General features: G+C 38.1%; 3 protein-coding genes and 1 non-coding gene across 7 annotated transcripts; all 4 read left to right on the top strand.

Moving 5' to 3' along the window:
• The first annotated feature begins 785 nt into the window (after positions 1-785).
• Positions 786-7,566, top strand: LOC132845672 (protein SOGA3). The gene is made up of 7 exons (XM_060869846.1): positions 786-903; positions 1,761-2,505; positions 2,611-2,835; positions 3,595-3,753; positions 3,895-3,963; positions 5,873-7,060; positions 7,338-7,566. Exons 2-7 carry the CDS (start codon positions 1,810-1,812, stop codon positions 7,446-7,448), a joined length of 2,448 nt encoding a protein of 815 aa, XP_060725829.1. The 5' UTR covers positions 786-903; positions 1,761-1,809; the 3' UTR covers positions 7,449-7,566.
• On the top strand, positions 7,461-20,457 carry mtcl3a (MTCL family member 3a). Of its 4 annotated transcripts, none has more exons than XM_060869844.1 (7): positions 7,461-7,668; positions 10,826-10,993; positions 14,565-14,798; positions 15,584-16,033; positions 16,153-16,232; positions 16,346-17,888; positions 19,287-20,457. In XM_060869844.1, the coding sequence occupies exons 1-7, from the start codon at positions 7,582-7,584 to the stop codon at positions 19,497-19,499; spliced, it is 2,775 nt and encodes a 924-aa protein (XP_060725827.1). In that variant the 5' UTR covers positions 7,461-7,581; the 3' UTR covers positions 19,500-20,457. The 4 variants fall into 4 exon arrangements, with proteins under 4 accessions (XP_060725827.1, XP_060725828.1, XP_060725826.1 ...); XM_060869845.1 differs by lacking the exon at positions 7,461-7,668 and adding an exon at positions 9,652-9,773; XM_060869843.1 differs by lacking the exon at positions 7,461-7,668 and adding an exon at positions 10,227-10,715 and having other exon boundaries at positions 19,290-20,457.
• A 1,204-nt stretch (positions 20,458-21,661) lies between these two features.
• echdc1 (enoyl CoA hydratase domain containing 1) lies at positions 21,662-24,198 on the top strand. The gene is made up of 6 exons (XM_060869847.1): positions 21,662-21,710; positions 22,254-22,492; positions 22,569-22,711; positions 23,173-23,225; positions 23,318-23,398; positions 23,484-24,198. Exons 2-6 carry the CDS (start codon positions 22,264-22,266, stop codon positions 23,884-23,886), a joined length of 909 nt encoding a protein of 302 aa, XP_060725830.1. The 5' UTR covers positions 21,662-21,710; positions 22,254-22,263; the 3' UTR covers positions 23,887-24,198.
• A 431-nt stretch (positions 24,199-24,629) lies between these two features.
• trnar-acg (transfer RNA arginine (anticodon ACG)) lies at positions 24,630-24,702 on the top strand. The gene has a single exon. It is a non-coding gene; the product is annotated as a tRNA-Arg (tRNA).
• Positions 24,703-25,521: the final 819 nt, after the last annotated feature.

The following is a 25,521-nucleotide window of genomic DNA, read 5'->3' as shown; positions in this document are numbered from 1 at the left end:
TATGGAGAACGAGGGGGAAAAAGATTCTCTGCCATTGTGTGAGCCTGATTTCCCAATACATTGTAGCAGTGTTTTTCTGTGATTCTTATAAAACTTAGTTTTCTTCCTTTCTGATGTAAGGACAGTAGACAAAAGTATGTTAAGGGCAACATGGGGGCCTTGTGTTGCATCAGAGATGTGTTAACAGCACATATAACAGTTAACTGCCACATACATATGTGAGCCTTCTCCAAACTGTGTTTTATTTTTCCAGAAGAAGTCAAGTGACCTGGACAGATTTTAACCTGACTTCAGCTCTTAGCTGAATGATCAAATCCCCATAGCTACTCTCTAATACCTAGTGAAACATTTGCAGGAGTATGTGGATATTACAAAAACAAATGGGGACTAAATCTAGAATGGGATCAAAAATAAATGGGAGTGATGGTCAGCTCTCCACAAACCTTTTAGAAATACGATGTATATCCTATACGTTTTTATAGCTTGTAGATTCCTGGAGAACTCAGGAATATGTAAAGTGCTGACATCACTGTTGCTAGGCAGGAGTTTCTCTGTTTCAAGTATTATCAAAGTGTTTTTCCACCGTTTTACTCATTTGCTGCCCATGCCTTATGCCCACTAACAGTCAGTTCCCATTTCTTTATCATATTTACCTTTTACATCTTATATATAACATGACGATGCTCTAATGTATCTCGCCAAGAATTTACACGAGCAAATAAAGACAGTGAGTGAAGCCGGACAAATGTAACCAGGCCCTCGTTTGAGACCCGCCCGACGCTGACGTCACTGCGCACACATCTCTTTCCGGTGGATGTTGGCTGGTGGTCCTGCATCGCCGGACGGTGTGCATCTTTCCTCCAAATCGTTCATTCGTACTGGACAAAACAGGATGCTGAAACGGTAAGGGATATTTTCTAAAGCTGGATAGAGGGGGAAAGAGGCATTTCTATTTGCAAAATTTGCAACAGTTTAAGTTCAGATCTGATCATATCTATTATTTTAGTTTTAGACAGTCACCTTGTAAAGGTTATAAATAATACGACTCACTTTATTCAGGCCTAAAAGGATTGAAGGATAGCATTAAACCATTTGGATGCAAAAACACTCGCATGTTTATCAAAACTACTTGACAATAGGCTTTTTTTTGCTTTTTTTTTACTTCAGAAAAACTCGTAATATCTAAATCTAATGTCTAAATTATTACTCAGTAATGTCTGCGTCGCTACACTCTATATATCGAAAGAAAAATATAACCAGTATATGTTGTGTAAGGCTATTAATAATCCATTATTTCATCTGAGTCTTAGTTACTGAATGGTAGGGACGACTCGAAACCGATCGAGAGGCTACACATGGCTGCTGAATGGACCATTGTTTACTAAACCCAATAAAGCTTGTTTATAACCAAATCAGTCACAGGCATATTTCATGTTTTGGGGATTGGGCATGCGTGAATACGTGGCCTGTTATTCTATAATAACCAGTCGTCGACTCAAATGGTAAGGTTTGGCATGGTTGCCATTCTCAGCCTTTTTTCTCATATGTCAAATTAAATATGATTTTAGTTTGCAAATATTTTCATTGAGAGACATTGGAGTGTTTTATGGCTTCCTCTACAAGGGCCTATGCTACGTTAGCGAGCTTCATATAGGTAACACAAGGTGATATTAACGGTCAGTGCGGATAGCAGCTCCAGAGGCGCGGCCGATTTATGTCAAACATTATTTTAAAGATTATTCTTTTCATTCTATGGACAGCTAAAGGTAATGGACGATGGGCGACGTCTGATCACTAGCATACGAAGCCATGAATTCCGCCACTGGCGGCGCTGCAGATCCGCGCCAGGCAGACAATAGTACGGTGAAGCAGCAGCAACGGGCGCCCTCACCGGCCAGATTTAAAGACGCGACATCGAAAACGCCCTCGAAAACTGCCTCAGCTAAATCTGCTTCAACAAAACAAGGGGGTAAAAACAGTCGGAGCAGCTCCCCTGTGGCCGCCAGCGCGGGGAAAGACAGACAGGCGACGAAAGGTGCGGCCGCTGTCCACCCAAGCGGTGCTGAAAGTCCCACCACCAGGCGGTCGGAGAAGGCCAAGAAGATCGAGGAGCGTCATAGCTCTACGGAAGACGCGGACGATCCACCTTTAAAAGGCGATCGTGTGGTGTCCGATCAGCCGAGTTCTTCGAAATCCTCCCAGAGCAAAGGGAAGAATCAGAGAGGTAGGGAAGGGGCCGCGAGCTGCGCAAAACAACCGGCTAGCAACACCGTGGGATGCGGGCCTGGCTTCTGGAGAGAAGGGTGCTTACAGTCTGAGTTAATACAGTTTCACATGAATAAGAGCTTGAAGAAAGAGGGGGCCATGCACGCGAAGGCGGCCACCTCGCCCGGCAACGGCATGGAGCTCTCACCCGAGGCGCCCCTCAGGCCTATCGAGTCTCATATCGAGCGAGATTTGCGAGACGAAATCGAGAAACTGAATGATGAAAACGATGATCTTAAGGTAGGCCTGGATGATAGCAAACAACTAATAATGATGTCATACAAATATTCACCTAAAAATACAGCATTGATTTCAATACAGAGGTTGTGGTGTTTTTTGTGGTAGCATGAAATCGAAGAAATGCGAGCGGAGATGGAGGAGATGAGAGACACGTTTTACGAAGAAGATGCGTGCCAGTTGCAGGACATGCGGCGGGAGCTCGTTCGAGCTAATAAGAACTGCCGGATCCTCCAGTACCGCGTGCGGAAGGCGGAACGGAAGCGACTGCGATACGCAGAGACCGGGGAGATCGACGGGGAGTTACTGCGGAGTCTGGAGCAAGATTTAAAGGTACAGTGGTAATGGTTGGAGAGACTAAAACATGCGGTGTAATGGTTGTGAAAAATGTATTAGACTTGTAGGATCTTAATTAAAAATTAAGGGTATATCTTGCCTTTAGGTAAAATGTAGTGCATTCAGGTACGAATATATCTTGCATTTACATTTCTGGCATTTAGCAGACACCCTTATCCAGAGTGACTTATATTTTATTTCAATTTATACAAGTGAGCAATTGAGGGTTAAGGGCCTTGCTCAGGGGCCCAGCAGTGGCAGCTTGGTGGACGTGGGATACAAACCGATCAGTAATCCAACACCTTAGCCACTGAGCTACCACATCCCTACATATCTTCCACCTTTAAGGTACATAATTTGACCACTCCTGTAGCTTTAACGCTTTACTTTTAAGCACCTTCACAGGTCTGGCATTTTCTAAAGGTACTAAATATGCCCTCTTTGATGGTACCAAGGAGTTTTTATTTGTCACTGTCACCTATGGCTTGCCCAATTAGTGAAAATATATAAACAAATATTTAGATTTAAGATTTGTAACTTAATTTTACATATTTCTATAAAGCTGCTTTTTGATAATGTCCATTTTTAATTAATAATAATGTAATGTATATTAATATACATACTCTCTATATGAGGGTTTAGTTGTAAATTTAGAATAACCAATGAACTACACAAAAATATTGCAGGAAATCTAAAGGTGTCATCCAAATACATACATTAAGACACTTAACTGCAACCCTGTCTTTTTATATCCAGGTAGCAAAAGATGTGTCTGTGAGATTGCATAATGAACTGGAAAATGTGGAAGAGAAAAGGGCAAAAACAGAGGAAGAAAATGAAACACTGAGACAGAAGCTGATAGAAGTGGAGGTGAATAAACAAGCTTTGCAGATTGAGCTGGAGAAAACTAAAGAGGTGAGGACGTTAATAAACTAAACTTATAATAATAATAATAATTTAATGCTAAGGCACAGCACAGTTGTTAAGAGGAAACTGGAACTGGTTGTTTACCATCGTGTGATTTTGCTTTATTTATATCATACTTTTATACATCAGTCATCTCTGAAACGAAGAGGGAAGGATGGACAGAAATCAGAAAAGAGGACTCCACAGACCCCAACAGAGGTACAAACAAGGAACATGTGTGATTACATTAGAAATTACAATTGATCTAAAAAATTTACACACACCTGTTAAAATAGAGGGAAATTGTGATGTAAAAGAATTCAATAATAAATAATGTCAGAACATTTCCCAACCTTAATGTGAAATTACAATATATAAATAGTTAAGAGAAAACCAATCAGGAACCTTTTTAGGAAAAAAGGAAAAAAACAACAGCAATAACCTAGTTACAGAAGTGTGCACACTCTAAACCTAAAGCAACATTTTATAACTGTATTACATTACATTCAGTCTTTTTTTATTAGTCTATGTTTGATTAGTCAGTTTGGTTAATCTTGACTTGCCAGCGTTTTCTAACTCTTTCTTGCTCTAGATCAATGAAATTGTAACAGCATCACCTGTGTACAGTCTGCAAAGGTGAAATTCCTTTTCGTCTAGCAGACACCTGAAAGTTGCACTAACATTGACTGTGGCTATTCATTATTCTTTCCACCTTGAAAAAAGCCTCAGATTCAACTGAAGCAAAGCAATACTAAAGAATAAATTTGGGTATGGTGTTCACTGTGGGTATGGTGTTCTCTTTGTGGTTTGTGTTTTGCTCCAAACGTACCCTTCTGAATACTGAAATTGTTCTTATCAGACCGTATCATTTTTTTCTTTTAGATAAAGGGCTTCTGTCTGTTCCTACCACATAGTCTAGACATGGCAAGCATATGAGAGATTGTCATCAAATGCAAAGAGTATCAGTACTTGTCACATACAGTATTCCTGCAGCTCCTTTAATCTTACTTATCCTTTTATACATTTTTCAACTTTTTTCATTTATACAACTTTCAACAAGTTAGATACCATGAATGCTTTATAAGCTCTTTGTTGCCCATGGTCCAGGAGTTAGAATAGAATGAGATTGAAGGTGATTGGTTTATTTTGAACACAGCCACATCCACAATTATAAATTGGTGTGCACACTTATGGAACCTAGGTTAACTTTTTTCCTGTTTTTTCCTAAAATGTTCTTTACTGTTTTTTCAAAAAAAAATTATATGATGTAATTTCACATTAAGTTTGGAAAAAGTGCTGAAATTATTTATCTTGTTTTTATCTTTTTTTTTTTTACATAACAAAGACCTTGCATTTTAATAGGGATGTATAGACCTTTTATATCCATTGAATAAACCTGCAATTGCCTGTTTTTAATTGATGCTATAATATAAGACGTTCATCAAGAAGTTCTGTCTGAATATACATGACATGGCCAAAAAAATGAACTCATATGTTCTTTTTAAACATTCTATTTCTGATTTAGTCCTCCTTTGATATTATAATAACCTGCACTCTTCTAAGAAGAAGAAGATGTTGGAGTGTGGCTGTGGGGATTTACTCAGTCAGCAACAAGAACATTCGTGAGATCAGTGATCAAGTGATGTTGGGTGTGGAGGTCTGGGGTGCAGTCAGCATTCTAATTCATTCCAAAGGTGTTAAGTGCGGTTGAGGTTCTCAACATCAAATTTGCCATGTCCAAATGGGCCTTTTTTGGACACAGGGGCATTGTCATGCTGGGACAGGTTTTGGCCTGTTAGTTCAAGTAAAGGGAAATTGTAATGCTACTAAGACAACCAAAGTTGCATTTTAGCAGTAAACCAACAAAGGTCAGTTTTATAAAAAGACCACATATGAGTGTTATGACGGGGTGTCCACAAATGTTTGGCCATATAGTGTATATTTCTGAGACAGTTTAATAAATTGTACAGCTTTAACCAGGAGGAGCTGAGATGCTGTGTGCAGTAAGGAAGTTCTCAGATCCTTCTCTGGCTGCACTTAACTTACCAGCTGCTTAATATTTTACATTTACATTACAATATTACGTAATTACTGTCAGAATTTGTTCAATTCAAAATGATCTTTATAGGAGGAAAATGATGACCTTAAATGCCAGTTGGCCCTAATTAAAGAAGAAGCTGTACTGATGAGGAAGAAGATGGCCAAAATTGACAAAGAGAAGGACCGGCTTGAGCACGAGCTACAAAAGTATCGTTCCTTCTATGGTGATGTTGACAGTCCCCTCCCTAAGGGTGAGGCTGGTGGTCCCCCTACCACACGTGAGTCTGAGCTGAAGCTGCGTCTCCGCCTGGTGGAGGAGGAGGCCAACATCTTGGGACGCAAAATTGTGGAGTTAGAGGTAGAAAACCGTGGTCTGAAGGCAGAGCTTGATGACCTGCGTGGAGAGGAGCTTGCAGGGGGCACAGCAGATCCATCAACACGAGAACAAAGCGAGGTGTTATCTGAGATGCGGCAGCAATTGCAGTTAGTGGAGGATGAGGCTGAGCTGCTACGCCGCAACCTGGCTGACATGGAGGAGCAGAACAAGAGGGTGACAGTGGAGCTTAACAAGCTCAAGTATAAAGCTGGCTCGCATGAGGGTTCCCGTCATGGTGGGGCAGGGGTGGATGGGTCCAAGACTGAGGCTCTGCAGGAAGAGCTTAAAGCTGCTAGGCTACAAATCAATGAGCTGAGTGGAAAAGTGATGCAGCTGCAGTACGAAAACCGCATTCTACTGTCGAACATGCAGCGCTATGACCTGGCCTCACATCTAGGCATCCGGCCCAGCCCTCGAGACAGTGATGCCGAAAGTGATGGAGGACGCAGAGAGAGTGATGATGACTCTTCACGTCTCCCACCGCATCGCAAGCGTGAGGGCCCCATTGGTGGTGAAAGCGACTCTGAAGAAGTACGTAATATCAGATGCCTTACTCCCACTCGCTCTCTGTACTCACCAGAGACCCGTTTTTTATCCCGAAGTCTCAAGGACCGGCAGCAGATGATTGATATTCGCATGGAGGCCGAACGTCTGAGCCGGACCATTGACAGACTGATTGCTGACACGAGCACCATAATTGCGGAAGCACGAGTCTATGTGACAAATGGTGAGCTGTTCGGCCGAATGGATGAGGATGATGATGGAAGCCGAATACGTGAGCATGAGCTTCTGTTCCGCATTAATGCGCAGATGAAAACTTTCAGGAAGGATCTCCAGAGTTTTATTGACCGTTTAGATGTTCCCAAACCAGAAGATCGAGAAACCGAAGAGCCACTCTCTGTAAGTCTATGCAAGTGTTATATCAGATTAGCGCAAGTCTCACAATAACTATACTCCATATTTTGCTTTTTCTCACACTTTCAACTTATTATACATAGATTTCATATGTACATATTATTATATTATTATCTTATGAGCTGTTACACAGAAGTACATATATATATATATAAAATTCTGTATTTTTGTGTCTGAATTTTCACACTTACTCTCTTTGTTCCTTATTTCATTTACTGTTTATTTTTCATTTTGTATTCTTTTTCCACACCCACTCATACAGATGTTTCAGCCTATCATTTTGCTTATCCTCATCCTGGTTTTATTCTCATCTCTGTCATATGCCACTATATTTAAACTAGTTTTTCTTTTCACCCTTTTCTTTGTTATATAAACCCTCCTTCTTTTTCTTCGCAGCCATATTGTTTTTTTGTTTTTGTTTTGTTTGTTTTGTTGCCGTTTTCAATTGATTTTGGCCATGTCATTAAGGTTATACAAGGTACAGGAGACAATCCACCATTTTACGCATGGACTACAATTACTCAGCCAAACACAACAAAGTTTCAACTAGCAGTGACACAACATTTGCCTCTTTACTTCAGTCTATTCATATGGTAAGTGAAAATATATTTTATGACAACATAATATGTTATTATATTAATATTGACACTGAGTAATATTACCATTTTTTATTTTACTGTCCATGACATGTTGAAAATAGAAGATTATATAATGAGTTTATATAGAAATTTGAAATAAAAAAGTTTTTTTATTATATTTACATGAAAATTGTATTAAATGTTCCTTGCTGGTGTTACTGCTTTCCCAGATCTTGTTTGAGTTCTGAAAGTGATCTAAAGACCAAAATTATTGGCCTAGTAAGTGTGAAATAAATCAAACTGACAACACTTAAAGACTCACAAGATTACAGTGTTGATCACCTGCATTATTGTCAATAAAATATTTTTCATTTTGGTTCAGAAATATTTAACACATCCCTACAATTAATATCTGGTTAGTATAAAAAAATAAGAATGGCTCATAACAGTCTTTTAATAGACTATTGTGCATACATAAGGCTTGTGCTATTGCTAACAACAAAAGGGCCATAATATTAAGGCAATAATATTATTTTATCCATGTTTATTTCAATCAGCAATATATTATGACTAGTTCTGGAAAGCAATATATCATGGTCAACTCCAGAAATATTGGTATCATTCAGAAACATGGTCAGAAATGATTATATCAAAAACACAAGGTACAACCTTTCACCAAAAGACTGTAGAATTATTTTTAGAATAGTATTACCTATAGGAATAAAACAAACAAAAACCTCTACTTAACGCCAAAGAATATGTCAAATAGATACAAGCAGATTTGGATCCTTAAAAAATGTTAAATGCGGTTTATTATGCTTTAAAATGGTATAAGTCTCCAGGAACTATTGTTGCCTATGATCTATATTACTAAGGGAATAATACAAGGCTGTTGTTCCTAAATTTGAAATTTCATGTCATTTATCACCAGGTGATAAAACAAAGAACTGTCAATACAAATGATTGTTGACCTGCAGACATCATATAAAACTTAAACAGTTAGTTGCACAATAGTACATTATGCATAATAGCCCATGGGCCATAATAAAAACCTCTCAATGTTTAGAACGGATGAATGAAAAAAACTTTCAAGAAAAAAAAATCCATGGCCACAGTAAAAGAAGGATGGTGGGGAGACAAGGAAAATTACACAGTTTAGTTGATGCTTGAGGTTGTCTAGTTTCAAAATTAAAATCATCCTCCTTCACAACAAGTTGTTTGGAATGGTTAAACAAAAAAACACAAATGTGGTTCCTGAGAGTAATCCACAAACAGTCAAAACTACAATTACAAATGTGTGCTTGTGGTCAGACAAGATGAAAAAAATCTGACATTTTGGCATTGCACACCATGTGCAGGTTTGGCAAAGAAAAGGGAATTGCGTATAAGAAAAGGCATCCAAACCCACAGTAAAATATGGTGGTAGATTATTGATGCTATGTGTCTGTTTTGCGGTTGGTGGTCCAGTAATGTTTATGGAGATTGATGGCAACGGGGACTTGTCAATTTCTAGATCATGAACTTAAGATCTGTTTGCCTCTGGCAAGAAATGAACACTTTTCTGTAAAGGTATATATAACAAAATGATGACTCCATCTATCAATCTATCCATCTAAATCACATCCTATCCAGAACTTAGCTAAAATGAATAAACCATGAATAGAAAGGAATTTTAAAATGCTCTTCATTAAAACCAGGTGCCTCACGTAACCAGGCTTTGCACACTTTTTCGAAAAAAGTGTTTAAATAAACGGGGGACGTTTAAATAATAGTTTACTGAATTTAAGGACAACAATATCAACCTTTTTTTGTTGTTCATTTTCATGAACAATGCCAATAATTCTGGAAATGGCTGAATATGTTATTTAAACGATTCTTTAAAAAAAAGTTCTTTCCAAGTAAGTTAGGATAGTAGTGTGTTGTGTGAAGGAGGAGTGTGTGCTTTGAGACTCCCCCTGGAAAGTGGCGTCATAAGGCCCGTTATTACCAGATATGTGGGAAAGAGATGCGCACAAACTCGCCAACTATTCAAACCGGAAAATAAGCTTTCCACAGATGCATCTGTTGTAATCATTCAACTGCGATTTCAAACTTTTTAAAGGAGAGCAGAATGCTGCAAGGTAAGATATCTTCATCTTTTTGTTTTTGATGAGATCATGAGGATTAGACTAATGTTTGTACCCCACTAAGATACAGAAAGGCAATTAATGGGACGACATGTTTTTTTTTTTGTTTTTTTTTAAACTGTCTGCTGCTCAAACTTGAAGGGATCAAAAAAGACATGCATGGAATTCCAATACTGCATTTTATTGGAATTTAACGTTTGCTCTAATACATCTAACTTGGCCCGGTAAGGAAGGTGATCGGGATAGATACAGAGAGTATATACAGTATATTTATATATACACCAAACTCTTAGATCAGTGTATGTTGTACTTCTGCTAATCGGCATGTTAGAAGGAGCCGGTTGAAAACTAACACCAGAATGTGGGCTAAGTAAAGACAGTGAGAAATGCGCGCTGGCTGAGTAAAAAAGCTGTATGTGGGTGTGTCAGTGGACTATGACAGGCTATGACTCTGTCGCTCCTACGTTGACATGGAAAGAACAAATGCGCACGGTGCGCACACAGAGAAACATGGCCGGGTTCGGCTCATTTCTCAGAGTCAAATGAGGACTGCAAAGACAACCCTTTCAAAACACTAATGTAATCTTGTGTGCCAGCTGGAAGTGCTCAAAAGAGATGTGGAATGCGATCGGAAACGGCTCAGGTTTTTACTGTGGCGGAGGCGGTGGATACTTGTGTAAGGCGCACGGCTGGGAATTTGTGCCGTGCTCCTTGCTGGAAAGGGAAGGGGACCGAGGAGTGACCTCTACGGCCTCTGTAGGGCATTTTGCCGAGCACTCTGGACTCGGTCGTGCAGCCTCGCCCTCTGCAGACCTGCAGAGCCAACATTTACGACTCAGAAAGAGGTTCGAGGAGCTCAGGAAGCGTCACGGGCAGGAAAAAGACGCCTGGATGAAAGAGAAGGAAATGCTTTTGAGAGAAGTGGCAGACGTGCAAGTAATGCACGAATCAAGATCATCGAACCTCTTTCTGAATGATTATCACAGACTGCATATTTAATGGTTAACTTTGTTGTCATTTATGTTTTGCTTTTTTTTTTTTTACAGGGCGGAGAGAACAGACGGATATTGTTGGATCTAAAGACGTTGTTGGAGGAGGTGCAGTCTGAGGTGAAAAGGGAAGAGAGTAAACGCAGCGAACTCCAACTGCAGTATACCAAGGACCAGTGTGCATGGGAGCTGGAAAAGGCAGGGCTGAAATGCAGAATCGCACAGGTACGTGCAGCTTGACGAATTTGTGGTCTAATGAAGGTAATTTACAGTTTATTTCAGAGCAGCTCAAGATTTCAAGATATTCCACCTAAATTATTTTTATTTATCCTGGGATATACTCACAACTGCATTTATATATAGTGCACACTCTGGGATATCCTGGCATATCCTGATCTTAGGGATGCACACATCCAGGGAACATACTACAGGATCAAAGACAAATCAATCAGTCAATCAATCAATCAATCAATCAATCAATCAAAAATTCTAAAAGTAGCTCAATTGCTTAGGTGAGTAGTTAGCTTATTGTCTACTGGGCCAAAAAGTAAAGGTTGCTTTTTGAATGCAAGAAATGGTGATGTGTGCTCCCACATTCGGAAAAGCCATTTGTTACTTAGTCTGGATTTTTACAAAATGAGTGATGAAGGCAGTGGTGCTATTTTAAATGCCCATCTTTGTCTATGATGGTTTATATCTTAAAATATATATATATATCTCATTCACTGTTCCCTTTCTTAAAAAAACTCTCCCTTATTTTCTGACACCCTTATAAAGACACAGCCCAGACTGTCTAGTGTATTTATCATCTGGAGTCAGAGCAGTTATAATCCTCTCTGGTGGTTTATGCATTATCCCTAGAGTGAGTCATTGCTATGCTCTCCTAATACAGTAGTGCAGTGTACTTTCCTGCATAGAGGAGATGGAGAGGAGTAGTGCTGTGGAATTCTGGAGGGGTAGATGCACCTCAGCTAGGATATCCTGGCATATTGGATACATATTAGTCTGAGTAGTCATACTGAGCTTGATACTTGAATTAAAACGTTTCCTCAGACTTGCAGCCAATATTTTTTAAAGCTCATTTGTGGGAAAAAGTATACCAAATGTTATTGTGTTCCAAATTTGAGTGTTCAATTTAACACCCAAAAACATGTAAATAAAATATTATTAAATCACCTGAATTTGCCTGAATAAAAGACCTGACAACTAAGATCTCGTCAGCTATAGCATGATATTACATAGCTTGCTTGACATACCTCTGTCCAAAAGTCTCTATTCAAATTTAGGCAAGTGGGTAGAATGTACTCAATTTAGTCTATGGATTGACCCCAAAGAATGATCACAAGAATACTATATTTATTATTTTATAAAAACGTTACCATAATAATGACCCAGTTTACATAAAGAATGGAAGGAATTCCATGTCACTTAAATGCAGTCCTTCAAGCATCACAATTGATTGATAATTTGTCCATAAAGATTCCTACAAGACAGACATTATCTTAATTAAATGCATCCACAAAATTGGGTTCTAACAGCCTTTAAATAAAGAAAACAAATAGTGCGAATCATTTACCAGTGTTGAACAATTCACCAGCCTATTACTTCACTCACAAGGCCACTGGTGCACTTGTCTTTCCTAAAAAATGTGAAAAACAGCAATTTGGTTGCACATACTAAACTAAAGTATTAGCTGGCATTGAGAATAGATTTCAGGGAGGAGACAAATCAAAGTATAAATGCTGTTTTCACCATCTCCCACATCCTGCCGCAGCTTAGACTGTGGGCACTGAGGACGCCCCAGGTTTACCAGGCATTCATGGTTATGTTTTTGCCAGTATATTTCCTTGCATATTTTTAAAATGGAGGTGGTGAACTCTGAGTGTCCCTGCAGCACCACCCTTAGGAATGTGAGATGCTAAAGCATTGGTCTAGCTGCCTATTTATAGAGGACTGCCTCTGAGACACTCTTACCCAGAGACAGAGCTTCAGTCACACAGCCACAGCAATAATCATATTTTAAACTGAACTTTAAATCAGACAACTGTTTCCTTCAAGGCTGATCACGTGGTAGAAAATGACCAGTCACATGCCCTTGGTTTGTAAATACTCAGAGACAGTCCACCTATGGGAATATATGCAGTTAACAACTATGTCCATATTTTTTTAATACTGATCCAGTGGTTCATTGTTTATACAGGCCATGTTGTAATCTGGTTTTGTTGTTATGAAATACTGTCCTATTTTAGGAATTGTTTGTGTTTTTTGGGCACATGGTGGATCACTGAACTTTTGTTTATCAAGCAATTGCAAAAAAATAAATGGGTCCATATGAGAAATGTGTTAAAAAAATAAAAAAATAAAATAAAATTATTAAAAGTAGTATGCACTGAGGAACTGCAGTGTTATTTATGTCAAGAAGAATGAACTACTGAAACACAGTAAAGTATATTTACTGTTTATTAAAAACCATTTGTTTAATGATGCTTGGGAAATTTCTAACAACCGTATCCTAAAAATAAATCACCAGCTTTCTAAGACACAAGTATTGTGTAACATTTAGGAGTTCTAGATGAAAGAAGAAAGACAGGATTCCTGAAAAGAATGCAGACTTTCCATTTTAAGAATAGGTCAAATGGATATATAAACCACGTCAAAGAACCACGTCCTCTAAACATCTGCTATGGATACAGTCACATGCTAAAGATATATTGTACTATTAGAGGTATTGCCCTATATCATCAGAGTATTCTGAATATTTAAATGAATTAAATTTATCTTATACCTTACAAGTGACATGCCATATTGATTTTAAGTCAGATTTATTGGTTTCTACAGTGTATATTACTGTATAATAGCTAAGCTGGGTTAGCTCTAGAAACTATTACATTACACATTATATATCTTTCTTTTCTTTTTCCAGATTTACAATAAGAAGTTAAATGAAGAATTGTGTGTATACAACCGATAAAAAGCATATTCTATCCATACATATTCCATGTCACCCTGGTTCTGTGCCAGAATTTATTTCCACTGCCAACTCAAGGACAAAGAATTGGGTGTTAATTTAATCCTGTCCTTGTTCATAGCATGTGGAAAGTGTTCTGGTTTTAACAGCAGTGTTGTAGTGAAATGGAAAAGGCTGCTTGGTATTCACACAGTTAATGACTTATTTTCCCCAGGTGTCGAAAGTAAAAACCTGTCTCCATTTATGATAAATGATAAGGCAAAAAAGCACATAAAGGTAAAAGAAGTCTTAATCCAGCTCTCTCATCGAAACCAAACATCCATTGAAGATCATGCTTTAAGGTAGCTAACAGTTACAGGGAAGTGAATAGTAAGAGTACCAATAACATTACTGTTCTTTTAATACTACATTTAATTGAAAAAGAAAACCACAAATAATGATAATTTGAGTAATTTACAGACTAAATATTTACAAGTACATCACTTTTACCAGGTTATAAGGTGCATATGGTATACGTATTTTGTCGGTCATGGAGGCCACCATGGCCTGTTGGCCTTGTTATGGCTTATGGAATCTTGCAGCACCTACACACTTGTGTATTGAAAATGATAAGGATAGAGTGTTAGGGGTGAATGTGCAGACAGATTTTACAGCATTATATCCTAGGGGCATGCCAGCCAACCACCCAGAATCTTGCAGCTCTCCTAACACCTCTACTACCACTTTTACTCAGATCAGTACTTGCATTTTCCTGTAAATATTCTATGCATGCCACCATTTTCCTGTCATCAAATATTTAAACCCCCCCTCCTCCTTCTCTCTTTCCAGTTGGAGGCCAAAGGAACAGTAAATAGAGAGACTGGAGACACAGTAAAGAGGGAAAGAGAGGAAGAGCGGAGGCTGCTGGCAGACACCCATACTGCAGCAATGGACCTGCGCTGCCGGCTGGAGCACAGCGAGAGGGACTGGGCGAGGGAGAAATCTGAGCTTTTGGAGCGCTTTGATTTGGAGAGGAAGGAGTGGGAGAGTCAGCTAAGGGACATGCAGCACAAAATTGAAGAGGTGAGTCTGCAGATGGAAACCAAGCCCAGGAAACAAGTTGCCACACCCCAAAGGTCTTCAAGAAGTTCTGCATGGTGCTGTGCTCCAAATGATTTTGAACAAATTACTAGATTGCTTATTACAGACTGAAGTGAAAGTGGTTACATATTTCAAATAATTTTGTGCATCAATGCTTTTAACAAAGAAATTTGAACTCTAAAATCTTAATCACATGCACCATTAAATATTATTCATTTAATAATTGCCTTTTTTTAAATAAGTAAAGTGCAAAGGCATTAGAGCGAAATTGCCTTAGTAGGATAAATTATATGTTTAAGCAAGCATGTTATATGTTATAAGCAAACAACATTTAACACATAAAACCTGAGAAATTTTAACTGTGTTCTTTTGTAAATAGCAACTACTTTCTCTTCTCTTATTTCTAATACTTTTCATACTTCGTAAACAAACTCAGCTGCAGTCAGGAGGTTTTAGTGGGTGGTAATATTAATGGGGGGGATTTCATTACAGAACTACAGGGGGGATCTATAAGAATGCATTTAAATGTAATACACTTTGAAGAAGAGATTGTACATTTTAATGAAATAAAAGCACTGGGTTGGGAGCTAAACCAGCAGAACAATCTGGTTTGAATAAAAACGTGAGCCTTTTGGCCTCCCAGATACAAAATTAAAGCCAACAAATGAACAGATGAATAATAAAACAGTAATTCAATATTGTTTATGGGAGTGACACTCCTGAGGTATTGCTAAGCCTTCAAGTGAATTTATTGCATGTCATTTCAGCTGTACAATGAAGTGAAGGCTCATCGACAGAAAGGTACTTTTGGACCAAACATCGGTGCACAAACCACTGCCATAAGGCTCAGTACATATTCTGGCAGCACTGTATCTAGCACTCTGACTGACTCCTCAGAGGCCCACAGCAGCAGTTACTCTGAGCCTCTCACACAGCAGAGACATAGCAGTACTGACTCCAGTCGTATCTGCAGTGAACCCAATGGCCAGCACTACAGCATTCAGTGTGAGCAATCAAAGCAGGGTAGCTCCGGAAAGTATGAGCATCGTGAAATTGAGGCCATTAACACTGCAGAGCTAGAAGATATTCTTCATGAATGCCTTGTGAACAATCCCATCTCCAGTGGACAAAACGATCTGCTCACCGCCTGCCGAGGGTTTCAGAATAAGGACATCAACTGTGCGACTGATAAAAAGAACACAATGGCTCTTAATGCTGTGAGTTTTCTTGAATTAAAAAAGGGTAATAATTAGATTATTTGGTAGATATTATGTAAAGAATTTTCTGATTGTTGTTGTGCCTTTTCACCCAATTAAATATATTTTATTTGTCATAGGCTCTCAAAGAAATAGCCAGGGTTAGTGAGGAGCTGTGCAGTTACCAGGATGAGATCAGAAAGAAGTCTGGTGTCAAGAGGTATTTACTAATCATCCTAATCATTATCACTATTAATTCTACACACTTTAGAAATGATTGAGACACATGTCTGATGGGTTAATGGTCTGTGTTTTATGTGTTTATTACCACAGAAGCCAGACTGAGCCAGTGGTCTTTCCAGGAGATGTTGAGATGGGTGAGAAATATATGTTGGAACTGGGTGACACTGATTTTAACGTGAATGTCCTGGACAAGCAGAAAGGGATTAACTGGGATGATGTTCAAAAGCATTCAACCAAGACTGAAAGTGGCACTGAACTACCTGTAAAGACAAGAGATGTTCCTCCAATACCATTCAGGAGTACATCATGGTACATTAACAGCCCCTTGGCTACAGATATACCATCCAGTGCCCCAGAGCCACTGTTGCGCAAAACATGTCAAAGCCCTTGTCTTCACAAAAAGTGCAACAGCCCCTCGATCGTGCGAAGATTTGAGGCAATGCTACAAGAGAATGAGGGAAAGATTCTGACAGACTCTGGGATTGTGCCCGGCCCAGTGCCTCATGATTCCAAGTGCAATATCAGCTGCTGCCAGAGCCGGTGGTCCTGTGATGGAAGCAGGTTTGGCAGCAGCAAGTCATCCCCATATGTGCCTATCCAAAAATGTCTCTCAGAAGTTAATATAATAGCTGCAGAGGCTAAGTGCACTCGGAACCAAATAGATGCAGATGGTAAACAAAACTTGAAGGAAGAGATTCATCTCATGGACTCAACACCCAAGGGTGTGGCTGCTGACTTCCTAACGCCTCCAGACATGACTTCCATCAACACCACTGTCCCACGGAGAAATGAGATGCTAGAACGGAAAACAGCTGAGTTCAACCGCATCCTCTTTCAGGCGGGGATGGGTTTTCAGTGTGATGAGGACAGTAGCTCCACAGATGTGCACTATACATTTGAAAGTACCACTGAGGACAATCGGACAAATGTGCCCCTAGATATTACAACACAGTATTCCATAAACAAGTATGAACAGGTTGCTCCTCAGGTATCACCACAGATGAAGAACCAAACAAAGGATTCCAGTTCTGGTCCTTTAAATCTGAAACAGGATGTAAAGGTGAAAAAAACAACATCTGGTCTATCACAGCATCTAGCAATGAAACACAAGGACTCAAAATTTAAATGCCGGTTATCGCATTCAGAAGACAGACAACCTTCCATCACTCAGTCTGAAAAAACCTTGAGAACAATTAAGTCAGATTTAGAATTGTGTCCGTCAAAACTAACACATCAGACAGAAACATTCTGTAAAGTTAAGTCGGTCACTTCGGGTCATCATCCTGCTAAAACAAAACCTAAAAAGCCTGAACCTACAAAACAGGACATGCCTAACACAAGGTCCAGAGTTTTAGATGAAAATCCTTGGAAACCCTCGACTTTGGCTGCCTACCCTCGTCCACTAGAGTCCCGGTCCAACTATGGGGCAATAGAAAGGATTTTAAAGAGCTATGAAAATTTGGGACAATCCCAAAAAGACAAGCAACTGCAGTCTAATCCAGGGAGGGAGGAGGACCTCACAGAGCTCTTGAATTTGCTTGAAATCCAGCATCAGTCTAGATCCAGTGAACGAGTTACACACACACCTCACCACCCAGCTGTAGATCACAAAGAAGCACATGTAACAGTGCAGGTCAGTATGCACATTTAAAAATGTCAATCACTGTTTAAACATTCAATTGCAATTAGATAATTTTATGAAAGAGGTACATGTGACAAATTAAAGGAAAATACAACATAAATTGTCTTAATAAGGTGTTGTTCAGGTATCTGTGATGAACCAGAACAGATTTAATGCACCTTGATTCAACAAGACTTCTTCCAATTCTTCCAAAACCATTCCTCCAAAGGACATTCACCCACTTGGTGTTTAGATTACGGTGTTGGAGAATACTATCTCACACATTAGTCCAAAATCTCCTATAGGTGTTTAATTGGCTTAATATCTGGTAAGTGAAGGCAAAGCATATGATGTGCATCATTTTCATAGTCATCATACCATCCAGTGAGCACTCATGCCTAGAGGACAGGGACATTGTCATCCTGCATAAAAAATGTCCTATTCTTGTTATTCTTTAGGATAAAGGTGATCAGTCAGAATAACATTGTACTGGTATAAAATGACTCTTCTCTGTGTGGAAACAAGTGGACACACATCATATTAGCAAAATGAACTAAAGCAAAAAAGAACCAAAGGTTTTTCCTTTAAATTGTCACTCTTCTGTACACAGGCATAGTTGCTGTGGAATTCCACTGCTTAGTCAAGTTTGTCCCAAGTCTTTGTAATTTTCTGGAAACAAATTAAAGAGAATGTATCTTATGGTCTTTTTTGTTATTGTTTACTTTAATGCTGCTATAAGGATTTTATACATCTGGAAACATTTAAAACCTACCAGAACAAAATAATCTGTCTCCCCAAAACCGTTAAAAGAGCACAATTAAAATTCCATTTTCCAAGTTCCATTTGAAAATATTTCCAGATTGCACAATACTATGCACAACACTATTCATGTCTGGTCTGTGAAGCAAAGGAGTACACATCACTTTGTAACAGAGATGAGGCATTTTTAAGCCTCCAAAATTTAAAGACTAGTAGCACAACATTTGGCTCTATTGCCAAGTTTTAAATCCAAACCTTTCATCTTTGGCCCAGTTGGAAACTGCCTTTAGACAGAAGGAAAGACTTGTGGTGCAATTACTAAACTATCTACATATGGCCAGCAGAGCTCTCTGCACAGATGTCTGTTAATGATTACTTTAGAAACTATTGGAAAAGAAACCTTTATAAAGAGCACATCAGACAATAAGACTAGGATTAAATTTGTTTGTCTTATCTTGGCTCCAAATGGAAGGTATTCACAGCAAACATGATTATATCTTCATAATCAGGTCATTTTCTGTGAAAGTTAGGAATGCTTGAAGATCAACTACTGAAGGCTGATAAAGAAAAAAGACATTGAGGTTACTTACCATTTTAAGCTTTACATTCTTGTGAAAAAAATGTGAACTTTTAAAATGTTTATCTCTATAGCAGAACAAAGAATCAACAGTAACCGTCAAGAAGAGTTTCTCTCGACCAGCTTGTCCTGCTAAAAGACGTCTACCCTCACGCTGGGCTAATCGATCTTCCTCCACCTCACCAACATCCTCCCCATCTCCCTCGCCAACAAGACAGCCCACCATCTCCAGCTCACAGCAAACTTTCACCTACTCTGCATTTCACACAGAGACAGTAATAATGTAAAATGTGACTTATCAGTCACACAGTCATAAAGCTGCTTTCTTGTCTCTTCCTGATTACCTTTGTATATACCAATAATGACTGTTACTCCAACAAGCTTTTCAAAATTCAGCCTCACTTATTGCATTGTATTAATCATGTTCTGTATTGTCATCATATGAAGCATACACTGTATAGCCAAAGGTTTTACCATTGCACCTATATGTGATTTCTCCCATACTGGAGAAAAAATAATTGTGTTGAATGTCTTTGAATGCTGTAGCATCAGTTTCCCTTCATGGCAATTGAGGTGCATATCCATATCACAGCATGACAATGCCTTTGTGCACAAAGCAAGCTCCATGAAGACATAGTTTGGCAATGCTGGTGTGGATGAACCTGAGTGACCTGCACAGAGCCCTGACCTCAGACTCACTGAACACTTTTGGAATAATTTGGAACATGTTGTGTGCCCCAGCCTTCCTTGCCATACATTAGGGTCTGCCCTCACTCAAGCTGTTGTGGATAAATAGTTAAATCCCCAGCCACATGCCAAAATCTAGTGGAAACATTTCATGAAAGAGTGGGGGTTATTATAAGAACAAAGAGGGGCTAAATCTGGAATGGGATGTTCAACAAGCACACATAGGCATGATGGTATGCATTCATAAACCTTTGGCCATATAGTGAGTCTATGTATAATTTTCTCTCCAGCCGTATTCTCGATCCATGCGAAAGGCGTTGTTAAGAATATAACAGATGGATTTCTGAGTAACTGCAGTAATATTTTTTCCCTATGCGTTTAGGTGCCTTTAGTTTTGACCATATTTTAAAGCTCTTGTGCTAATTATTTCAAAGAACTTATTTGTATTACTTTCTGACTCTCATCAGAATGATTGACTTGTATGTAAGACATGTAATATAAACTCACTCTGTCTAGTTACCTGATGTGAAACATATCATTAAATTATAACCTTTACAACCTCTATGTCCTAGTAATTGTTTCAAATGACCCATTCAAACAAATTCAATACCACATTATTTTCCTGTTCAGAAGTTTTGTCTGGTCTTTCATTATTTTGCATATGGAGAAGAGCTCTCTAAGCTCTCGTTGGATGGAATAGCTATTTTAAATATGCCATAAAATCCTGTTTCTTTGGCATTAGAGTACAAGTGTGATGGCTAATAGGCCCATGTTTACACCTATTACTCCAAACTGGGACCTGTAGCTACCAGACATCTTTAGTATATCGTCAGTGTGTCTGGAGATTAATGGCCAAGGCTGCATGAGTTCCAAGCACAAGCAAAGAGACACCTAACCCTGGGCAGTAATATGGTCCCCTCTGGCAAAAATAGCAGGTGTGACACTGTTTTGGTGCCTGAAATCCTATCCTAATGGAGCTAAAAATACTTTTCCCTTTCCTGTAGTGGAGACATAAACAATTTCCTCTATTTTACTTGATGCGTCCGTAGGAAAGGTGGATCTCCTGCCAACTCAATAAATACTGACAGACAAAAATGGATGGTAAATATATTATAATCCAGTAAAAACCTGCACATATGGCACAAAAAATATTGCAAAGTGGATAAATATAGATCCTTTACAACAGGCATTCTAAAAACCGAGTCTGTTTAAAAAAATTTACACTGGTGGTTCAATGTTATCAAAGTTATTAAATTTAATATTTACAATATATATATATATATATATAAATATATAAAAATATATAAATATGTAAATATATATATACGTATATATACAGCTGGTTTAATTAATCACTTTAATGGTTTAATGCAAACCTAAATATCTAGCAGGACTATAAATAATAACTTGGAGCCTCATGGTGGAAATTATTGTAATAAATATCTTTAGGGTTCCATTAAACAGCCAGAATACAAATGGCCTTTGCATCATGAAGATATTTTAGAAAAATATGGTTTTCAATACTATTGTTTTTTTTTTACAGTAAAACCTGCACTATAGTTGTATATCTACAACTGATCCTGCACTATAGTTATTACCTATGTAAAATTGTAAATGCCCTTTGTTTGCTAAACCAGGAAATATTTGTTTCCACGCATTAAAAAAATATATATAATATGCAAAATCTACAACAAAAATACAATGATCACAACCTAAATAAAGACTGGCTTTAATATAGGAACTACAATTCGACACTCAAGTATTCCGCGGACTGCTTTAGAAGTGACACCTTCACTGGAGTCCCACTGCAGGTTCGTGAACCAACAGCAATGTAACTAATTCTTAGCTGATATTTATCCAGATATTTTTGATTATAATTTTGTCCAATATTAACAGCTTATCTGACACTTTATAACTTACGAGTTATGAGTCCTACGTGTACTCTTTTTGTTGTTACGAATAAGTGTAACCTGAAACACAACTCGACCTGACACCTAAACTGACTGTAAACTGAGCAAAGATTCAAAAGTTATTTCTCTCTCTTCAAATTGCACTGTAACTGATGTACAGGGGTTCTTTTTCTCAACTGCAATGCTGTCCACTCACTGATCTGTACAGTTTTAGGGATTCTTTATTCCCAACACAGTGCCAAAGCATATGAGCTCATTGTAAAGCATTTAATGAGTTTTGTACTTTCGAGTTATCATTTAGAAAATATAAGATCTTTGGGTTTCCAGGACTGGAGTAGAGGAACCCTGCTGTAGATACACACACACACACACACACACACACAATGTATATATGTATTATTTCAGTTTCTAAGGGACTTTGTTTTTTATCTGTCTTTTCCGCAGAGAGAGTAAAATGGCTTTATGCAGTGTTGGTCGTCCATTACTCCAAAACACAAGAAATGCTTTGGGATGTTTTCTTAAGCAAAAGCAGACCTACTGCTCTAAATCCAACGAATCTCAGGAGGAGGAGATTCGTAAGAAGCTTCAGATGTTTCCAGGAGGATCCATAGATCTTCAGAAGCAAGAGTCGGGCATTGCACTAATGACGGTCAATAATCCTTTACGAATGAACGCTTTCTCAGGTGAATAATGTAGCATGAGTTAAGTTTATTACTCTGTAAGACTTTTCGGTGTTTAAAAATTCTGTCTGTTTCACAGGTAGCATGATGACCGAACTGGAAGAACGGGTGTGGGAGCTAGAGAACTGGACAGAAGGAAAAGGACTTATTGTACGAGGGGCTGCTGGGACATTCTGCTCTGGATCTGATCTCAATGCAGTCAGGGCAATATCAAACCCACAGGTGCTCACTGTACAATATTCAATATTGTTGTTTTTATTATGGTAGCTGTTTAACAAGTCAATGATATTAATTTATTTGGTTTGAAAAATAGAATATTTGTTAAATCAGACTTTTCATTGGAGTTGCACAGTCTGGCATGACTGTTCCTTTATCATCTATAGATTCCCCCCCCCTTGCTGTAGTTATAGAGGAGACATCTGAAAACTATGCTTTCTGTTCTTTTTTATTTCCAGCAAATCAGTGATCGAACCAGTTGGTTTTGTGAATCAATATAAAACAAAAGAGTGGATCAGTGATCTCTTTGCTCAGCAAAATAGGGGTTGCAGGGTTTTGGTGTCAATATCCTGTGTTCCTTTCTTCTTCTAGAATTTTCTTGCTAGCAATTTTGGCACCTCTGTTGTATACCATTATATTAGTAAGTGAAAGTTTTTATCTTGTCCTTTTTTTGTTTTCCCCACCAGGATGGCATGAAGATGTGTATGTTTATGCAGAAGACTCTTACACGACTCCTCAGGTTGGCTTGTGTGATTTTTCTATTACTATAAATTGTAATATATTTAAGCTGAAATACAGTATATTTAAGCTTACATGTATCTCTTAGTACAGGTTGCCCCTCATCTCTGTAGCACTGATTGAAGGAAAAGCACTGGGTGGAGGTGCAGAACTCACTACTGCCTGTGACTTCAGGTTAAATGATATGTGTGGCAGTTTTGGTTGCATTACCTTACTTTAGAGATGATATTTGTTTATAAACCTATGTTTCTACCATTAGGCTGATGACATCTGATGCTGTAATCCAGTTTGTCCATAAACACATGGGCTTAGTGCCTGGATGGGGTGGAGCTGCAAGGCTGGTCAAAATCGTTGGCAGCCAAAATGCCTTAAAATTACTTGCCGGTGCAAAAAAGGTTGATCCAGACTTTGGAAAGGAGATTGGACTAGTTGACAGTGTGTTGAAAACTGGTGAAGGAGACCCTATCAAGGACACGGAGCAATGGCTGGGCCAGTTCACAAAGGGCTCAGTTCCTGTCATCAGGGCTGTGAAGAAAGTGGTGCTGTCTGGCAGAGAGCTTGCTCTAGATCAAGCCCTCACAACAGAAAGACATGTTTTTGGGACAGTATGGGGAGGACCAGCCAATCTTGAGGCTCTGGCACTTAAAACAAAACACAAGTGAGAGAAATGTGGTTAAAAAAATCATCTTAAACACTAAAGTCTGCATCTTACAGAGAGACAGGAGAAACCAGTGACTTTAAGTAAAAAAAAAAAGAATTTAGCACCATAATTATAGAGATATGGACTGTATACAGTAACATGTACATGATATACAGTTTATATCAGCAGGTCTGAAATTGCTGTTTCATCTATGATTCCAATAAATGCCATTAGGATTTACTATAACTGTTGATAACTGTTTTACATACCAGTTTATTGTTATAGTGTGTAATATAATAGTGTATAATTGTATTTCCAGTGGTTATAAGATTGCACTTCTGAAATGTTTTTAAAATAAAGCTGTGTAAAAAAAACTGTTTCCTCAAATGAGTACGTCTTTGTGTTCATTGTGTTGCACACATGAAGATTTGGATAAAATAAACCTATTATTATGTCACAACAATGTAAATAAAGCTAGAAAGTTTACATTTTTAGTTAAAGCACACTGCAAAACCCTGCACGGCTCAGTATTGCGAAAATGATGAACGAGTGCCACCTATAGGTAAAACAGCGACACTACATGGTGAATTAAGTTTTAAAAATAAATGAAGCCTCGTATCCACAAATATATGTAATTAAAGTGGCCGTTAAATAACAAGAAGTATGTGATTAATTTCTTGGTAATTAACAAATTTCAGCACGTGGTTGCTCGTTAATTTGTTTACATATGGTTGTATATGGTTTAACCGGTGTAGTGACTTATGCGGGCCAGTGGCGCAATGGATAACGCGTCTGACTACGGATCAGAAGATTCTAGGTTCGACTCCTGGCTGGCTCGATCAGTTTTTTTTTTTTTTTAAAGAAACATTGTTTATGCTTGTAAACAGAGAGTTTTTAACAATATTTGACGGTCATATGAGATATTATAAGATATATATAATGCAGCATATATAATACAATTTTGTGTTTCTAACTTTGTGGCAGCAGACTAAGGATGAACCACATGTGTTTGAATTTAGACCAGGCGTGTTAATCTTCTTTACTTAAGGGCCATGATGGCATTCAATTTTTTTTTCAAAAAAATAATTAAAATGAACCCACACATTAAACAGTATCAGTTATGCATTGCTTTAATAGTCAAAAAAAAAAAAATCCAATGAAATTCTCTCCGATGAAATCTGGGATGTTTTTTTTATGTATTATGTGCTGTTTGTGCATTATAAAATTACACAACCAAACTCAATTTGCAACGACAGAGACGCATTTTCTAAAACAATGTATTTGAATAAGAACTGTTTTTTGGCATTATCTTAAACACATACATATATGACATTACTTTCATAGGCTAATTTTGTGTAACAAGATTATAAAGATAAATAACAGACCTGTAAATGAGTAATTCAATACACAATAATCCATTGTCACTCAGTCATACTTTCATACCATAAGTTATTTTTTTTCACACTGTAAAATTAAAGGAGTTTAAAAAAAAAAAATCCAACAATTTTAGTCATCTTTTCTTAAATTTCCATTCAGAAATTATTAAAATGCAACCTTTTTTATATACTATAGATTACTAATTACTATAGATAACTGAATCTATGACACAGGGTTCAAAAATGTAATGTTCCAAGCCAGTTTAGTTTATATCTTGGTC

Source organism: Tachysurus vachellii, chromosome 5, assembly GCF_030014155.1.
Source record: "Tachysurus vachellii isolate PV-2020 chromosome 5, HZAU_Pvac_v1, whole genome shotgun sequence".
NCBI classification, from domain to species: domain Eukaryota; kingdom Metazoa; phylum Chordata; class Actinopteri; order Siluriformes; family Bagridae; genus Tachysurus; species Tachysurus vachellii.
The sequence above is the reverse complement of the archived record's forward strand: the minus strand, read 5'-3'. Positions and strand labels throughout refer to the sequence as shown.